The sequence below is a fragment of the Oryzias melastigma genome, linkage group LG17 (genome assembly GCF_002922805.2).
Source record: "Oryzias melastigma strain HK-1 linkage group LG17, ASM292280v2, whole genome shotgun sequence".
In the NCBI taxonomy this organism is placed as follows: Eukaryota; Metazoa; Chordata; class Actinopteri; order Beloniformes; family Adrianichthyidae; genus Oryzias; species Oryzias melastigma.
The window spans coordinates 30,757,628-30,765,001 of record NC_050528.1 but is presented as its reverse complement, the minus strand read 5'-3'; the positions used below and the strand labels follow the sequence as shown (position 1 = coordinate 30,765,001).

The window sequence follows — 7,374 nt, the reverse complement described above, 5'->3', positions numbered from 1 at the left end:
TTACCGTATATTTGTGAAAAAAAACATCTGGTAATTTCACTGACAGCCACAAGGGGGCACTCTAGGCTTCTCGAGCTGCAATATCTGATACTCCTTAACAATTAGCGAGTTAAACAGTAAACGTTAGCTTATCAGGAAAACGGAGAAGACTAAAGATAAATTCAGCTGAAAACCGGGAGAATATGCCATGCTACTTCTCTGCAAGTCATCGAATGGATCAACCAAGCATGGGCTTCAGTGACAACCGAGACCATTCTGTCTGAATTCAGAAAGGCTGGAATAATTGGAACTGGAGCGGATTCCGAGACTGAAGACAGCCGCGAAGAAGTGGAACCTCCACTTTGTCTTCCTCTAGCTGAGTTATTCAGAAGTGACACTGAGGACGAAGAATTTAACGGATTTAGTGATATGGAGTGAGACTGCGTGCAATCAATTACAGTAAAGGTACAAAATTGATGAGTTCTTTAGGCTATGGTTAAATAAAACTGTTATGTTATATAAATGCTACACCTTTTAGTTTTTTTCATGATGCTAATATGTGAATATGTGTTGAAACATATTCAGCCTGTTTTCTATTCACTTATGAATGTTATAACTTACCTTCCAGGATGATATAATGTCATTCTTTTCAACCAGTTTGTAAAATAAATTACTTGAAAAAAAATGCGACTTATACTCCGGTGCGACTTATATAGGGTTTTTTCTTCTTCATTATGCATTTTTTGGCCCCTGCGACTTATACTCCGGTGCGACTTATAGTCCGAAAAATACGGTAGGTTTTTACATCCTGTTGACCTCAAGACGTCTTATTTGCTCAACTCTACCTCCAAAATGAACAGATTTTATATATGATGCAAAAATTGGTAAAAAGTTTGATCCTTTGTAAGTTAAAAGCACGTATTATCTTATGCTACACAACATTGGTTACTAGCTGTCCAGAACTGCACTGAGATGATCCTGTTTGGGACAGAACAACTTTTATTTTGAAAATAAGTTATCTTAGCTTCTGCCATACGTGAAAATAAATAAATAAATAAAAGTCACATTTTGAGAAGGGCTAGGTTCTTTTTATACTTTTGCTTTTGTGCGTGCCAAAAAATACACATACAGTAATTCATATTTATTTTTATTTTTTTTTAAAAGAAGATCATGAATGAAATTTCCTAAAGGCTAATGTAAGATTATGCGGCTCCTTCTAGGTTTTGATCATTGGAAAACGAGCCCAAATGGCTCTTTTACTGTTAAAGGTTGCTGACCCCTGGTCTGGGTGAATGGGACTTTGACTGTAAAGCGCTTTGGCCCTTAGAGGAAGGAAGAAAAGCGCTATACAAGTATATTTACCATTAGAAAGCACCACTGTAGCGCTAAGCCTGGGGGTCTCAAAACTTTTTTTTGAGGGCCACATAACCGTTTTCTTCTCTGATGTGGGGTCGGGGTCGGTTTGTAGGCTAACAGAAAAACTGTAACAATCACAGCTGAAACATAAACATTTATGGTTTTCCAGAGTGCTACAAAACCAAATTTGAAGTCATTCCTCTCTGTAATCTTCACAGAAAAGATAGTACTAAAACATTTTAAAAATTAAGCCTATAAATAGTTTACCCTCTCCCATCACAATTAAAAGTGCAGAAAGGTGGAATAAAAAGTCATGTTCTATGTAGGTCTTGATCGGCCAGATTAAGAAAAAATAAATAATTAGCCTGATACTATTTGGGGACTGGGCCAAATGTGGAGGCAGACCGCATCCGGCCCGCGGGCCGTAGTTTGGGGACCTCTACGCCAAGCTAGTGATTCTGTTTTCCTCTTTACGGTGGTATTTTTTTATGGCAATCTTCTTTCAAATGACATTAAATTCCTGTTATGCATGATGTATAAAAAGTAAAGCAAAAAATAAATAAATAGACGAGCTGCTGAATGACCTCCAGTCGTCACTTTTCTAGTCGTCTCACTATAATGACACACTACACCACACATGCCCCGTAAGAACAAACCGCTAAGTGGTAGCGAGGACTGGAAACACTCTCTAGAATTAACTGACCGTACCATAGCATTCCTTACCGTAGTGTACTGGACCGGACCGGTCCGGACCACTTAGTGGAAACGAAGCTTAAGGGTTTAGGAAAAGCAAAGAATAAAAGCAGCGAGCAAAATGGACACTACCCTGTTTCTTTTGCTGATTCACCAAACTGAGATTGGTGTTTCCTGTATAACAAAATATTAACTTTACAAAAATAAAAAAATAATTTCGATTTTTTTAGTTAATCCTTTAACACCTGAGGCGTCACCAATGACACTTAAACACAAAATCTTTACCGTACTGTAACTTTTCAACCTTTTACTTCAGAATCTGTTGGAATTATGTTGATCGTGTTAATGGTTGAAAAGTTACAGTACATTAAAGAATGCAAACGTGGAGCTCCGGTGTGAGCTCTATCTTTCTTCATTCATTATACTTTTATACAGACATGCAACAGAAGTTATTAACTTTGTAAAAGTTTATAAATGTGATTTTAGTCTGTGTGTGTTTGAGCCTCAACTTGTGTTTTTTGTTCTGATAAAACAGGATCCGACCAACGGCTACTACAACGTCCGAGCCACCACGCATGACGAGGCTCGTCCCCAGACCCGTGTTGTCCACTACCAAGGCGACTTCCGCCCACCAAACCCAAGCGGTGTGCTCTCTGGCGCCACCTCCAGTGGAAACTCCCCCGCCACCAGCGGCGCGGTCCCCCCGAGCACGGTCCCAGGATCGAGGGCGGGCTGCTACGATCCCCGCCCGCCTTCCAGGATGTCCCATTCCACCTACGCTCAGTTCAACACCTTCTCCCGACCAGCACAGAGTCAGCAAGCGCCCCCCAACACAGCGCTTCAGTCCCCCGGAGAGTACCCTGGGGGAGACTGCGGTCTGCTCGACAACACCACCCAGCTCCCGTACGACAACTATGGATACCCCGCCCAATACGCCACCTACCGCATGGGCTTCGCCCCCCCTGTAGAGGAACCTCCAGCCTATGAGATGTATGCAACAGGACAGGGGACGGGGCCGGGCCCAGGCCCAGGCCCGGGACCTGGACAGCAAAGTCCTGAAACAGGGCTGGGAAAGTACGGAAGCTCCACCCGCTTCTCATACTCCTCCCCTCCCTCCGACTATTCCCACAGACACACACAACGGATGCAGACTCATGTGTGAGGAACGGAGGATGAACACACATCTTGTATAGAACCCTCGCCTTCTTTAACATGAAGAAAATCTGTTTTCCATCTGTACCAACCAACCGTATGAAGTATTTTTTTTTTTTTAATCTTTTTGAACACACAGCTTGGCAGTTTTAGCAGTGTTGCATAAGACACAGAAGCAATACATGCAACAAAGCGAGAACCACAATCAAGAAGAAAAAAAAGAAACAACAAAGAGCACTTTGAAGACGGGGAGAAGAGGACGTTTTCGGGTGCAGACCTAACTTGCTCTTAAAGCCTCCATCAAAAATTCCCTCCACTCCATCTCTGTAAATAAGTGCAATTTAGGTTGATTTCATTATATTCCTTCTGTAAATCTATATGCCTATAGCGATCATGTGGTCAGGCTGGCCACACACATGCAGCATCGGAGCAGCTTGGACTCTAAATAGAAGTGGTGATTTTTGATTCCTCACCAAAATTTGACCACTTAGCTGTACACGATCTACCTTTACTGACATGGTACTGACGGTTGTACGGCCATTGACCAGCGTGCCAGTTCTTATGTGCCAACACAAGAAAACTTTCCTAAAGTGTGGACAATGAGGTGCCCAGATTTTGTATTTGCCTAATCTTCAGTGTGAAGAGAGGAGCGGTATTTCTCATTTTTATCATCGCCATGGTTTTCTCTACATATAAGGTCAGTGCTTGCCTGAGTTTGTGAAATGAGGTGTGGTGGGAGTACTTCGAATTATTGCAATTTGTACAAAAAGATACCTCCCCTAACCTCAAGTGTCAAAAAAGTCGGTTTCTCTCACTTGCACAGTAGAATAGATTTTTTTTCTCCATTTTTATACAGAAACATGTAAAAAAAAAGGCATTCATGAACATTTTATAATATTTTTATAAGGAGTTGTGGACCAAAGGTTCAGCATTTTGGGCGGCACTTACTTATCAGATAAATGAGGCGATGTGGTCGTCGTATGGAGACGCTCACAGCTCCTCAGAGAATGGGAGGATGGATGGATGGTGTTTTTAAAGTGGATGTGGTAGACTTTGATTAGAAAACTTTGAGAGCTTCACTTCAAAATGATAAATATCCAGCTGGAGCTAATCTCCCTGACGGATACAATTGTGTGGTGTGAGACTCTTCCTTTGACTTCCAGTCTTCTGACTGGACTGCCTTTATCACATGCTGACAACATTCAAAATGATGGATGGAGAACTAGCAGCTGCTCAGTTTGAGCTTTCCTGTAAACTTTGTAAGCGTCGAGAAATGTCAAGCATACATATCAAACTGATCGTGTGGTACACTTTGTTCTTTCACAATTATGCGTAACGATGCTGGTTCCTCTTATTTAGAAAGAAAAAAACGTTATGCATTATGGGAAGGTTAGTTTTTGTTACAAGTTGAGGTTTCTGTTTTTATCAAAATTAGATAAATGTAACATTTCCTCGCGCTGTGCTTCAGACTCGAAGCTCCGATCTATAGAGGTGCAAACATGCCACACACCAATCAATGGTTTACACCATGGAGAAACGACTCATACTTGGGTCATTCTCTGAATTTAGTGCACTTTGTGTTCTCAAGTTACTGAAAACTTTACCAAAAAATAGTGTTTTTTAACTTTACGTCAAATGGACTTTTTGAACCACTGAGAAAATGTGTTTTCCCACCTTCCCAAAAATCACTAGAAATTAATTTGTCACCTAGTTTGTTTTACATTCAACCCCGTAACATTCAAATGCCATTCTGGATTTGATTTAGCCATCTGTTATAAAAACATATTGAACTTGAAATAACAGATAAATAAAAGTGATTTACTGGCTTAAGAACAGTCCAACCTGTAACCCTGTTACAATGATTCAACCCCGTAACAGCGGGTTTTGTTACAGGGTTGAATATTTTAGCTAAACGTTGTCATAACTCTACATTAGCTAGGATATGGAGCTACATGTGGCATGAGGAAAACTAGAAATAAATATATTTTTCAAAACAATTGTTTACTTTTTCCCAAAAAATGTAAATACAATTTAAGATCATCATCATGTAAGAAAGTAGGCTAATACTTATCTGTCTTTAGAGTGTGAGCGGGAAAATAATCCATGACGACACTTCCTGGTTCAGTGACGACACTTCCTGGTTCAGTGACGACACTTGCTGGTTCAGTGACGACACTTCCTGGTTCAGGGACGACACTTCCTGGTTGCTGAGGAAGTTGGACTGAACCATTATTGTTCTAAAGTGGGGGATGGATTGGCTGTTACGGGGTTGAACAAAACTGATGGACGTGATGAAATGGCCCAATTTGATAAAGATTCATGTATTTTTCTCATATTTCGTTTAGTTAGGTGAAAGTAAACTTGAGGTTATTGGCTATTTTTATTAGTTTTGTATACTGTGAAAAGTAACTTTGGTGGATGGGGACATGCTCATTTAGCTGACCTCTACATTTCAGTGCCCCATGATTTTTTGAGTGCTATAATGCAAAGACACATGGATCTTTAAATTTCTTGTTTTTAAAATGCATTTGATGGCATAATTAAAACGTGTGGGACACTAAAGTGCACTGATTTTAGAGGATCACCCACTTGTCACATTTTCAGTGAAGTCATCAAGTTTTGCTGATAATATTTGGCCTGACTTCCCAACATCTGGATAAATGTAAACATGTGGCTCAGCTTTGAGGTTCTGCATTATAAGGTTTGCAGTGGGAAGTCTTTAGCATTTGCACACTAACATTAATGAGATTTGGCTAAAATAAAACAATAATTTCAGCTCAAATATTTCCCTTTTTTGGTGACAATCATTTTTTGTCCAACTTTGCAGCAACTTCATTTTTTTCCCTGAATACCGACTCTAACCATGACAATTGTGTTTTGTTGTGATGCATAGCTTCTCATTAATAATCATTTTGACCCAGCAGCAGCCATTCTCCTCTCCTGTTGAAGTGGAAGTACATCCAGGTAAATTATGGCTGCTCAAATGAAGGTGAACGCCCCGCTGCTGTGGTGATACAGGCTCATTGACCCTGACGTTTAACCCTCACAAGACGCCTGTGCTTTGAATATCCTTAGTCATGCTGCAAAGAACATGCAAAACATTTATTGAATACAAGTATCATCCAATTGGTCTGTTTAAAAATATCTCATTACTCTGACCTCTGACATGGCTTTTTTTTTTTTGCACAAAGTTAAATGTCTCATGAATCTTCACCAGAATAGAGAATAATTACAGCACTTACAAACCCACTCTAAGAATCATCCTTCTGGTGTTTTTATGGTGTTCTTGTAGCATTTTTCTGATGATGAAGAACATATATTAGGAAAAGTTGCATTTCTATTTAATTTTTTTAAAAGCAGACAAAAACAAATGACTTTTGGAAAAGCTCCCAGCTCTGATCTATCAGCGACAAGGAAGGGAAGTGGGGGCGGGCTTACTCCACACCAACGGTTCTGTCCACAAATTTCTAATTAGCTCGTTCTGCTCTTCAGAAACTACACTTACCAGCCACTTTAGGTGTACATGTTCGACTGCTCGTTAACACAAGTTTTTAATAAGCATCAATACATTAAGGCGTGTAGACGACCTGCTGCAGTTCAAACTGAGGAACAAAGGGGACTGAAGTGACTTTGAACGTGGCATGGTTCTTGGTACCACACGTATTTCAGAATCTGCTGGATTTTCACCCACAACCATCTCTAGAGTTTACAGAGAATGGTCAGAAAAAGAGGAAATATTCAGTTCTGTGGGTAGAAATGTCCTGTTGATGCCAGAGGTCAGAGGAGAATGACCAGACTGGTTCCAGCTGATGGAAAGATAACAGTAACTGGAGAACTCTGGAAACTGAGGCTATAATTCACACAGACGCACCAAAACTGGGCAGAAGAAGATTGTAAAAATGCTGAAGAGTCTTCATTTCTGCTGGTACATTTGGATGTAGGGTCAGAATTTATCATCAACAGCATGTCATGTATCAACTGCTCAGGCTGGTGGTGGTGGTGTTATGGTGTGGGAGACATAATCTTGGCACACTTTGTCCCCTTATTACCAGTTGATCATGGTTCCAACACCAGGGTATACCTGAGTTTTGTTGCTGACCATGTCCATCCCTTTATGACCACAGTGAACCATCCTCTGATACTTCCAGCAGGATAAGACTCCATGTCATAAACTGGAATTATCTCAGACCTGTT

The 7,374-nt window shown here is 40.5% G+C and overlaps 1 protein-coding gene across 2 annotated transcripts in view; it reads left to right on the top strand.

Annotated features, from left to right (window-relative positions):
* Positions 1-7,368, top strand: part of kirrel1b (kirre like nephrin family adhesion molecule 1b) — a 128,856-nt gene extending 121,488 nt beyond the window's left edge. For both annotated transcript variants that reach the window (XM_024279413.2, XM_024279406.2), the window contains exon 15: positions 2,564-7,368. In XM_024279413.2, the coding sequence (XP_024135181.1) occupies positions 2,564-3,190 (627 nt within the window). In that variant the 3' untranslated portion in view covers positions 3,191-7,368. The remainder of the gene's footprint in view (positions 1-2,563) is intronic.
* Positions 7,369-7,374: the final 6 nt, after the last annotated feature.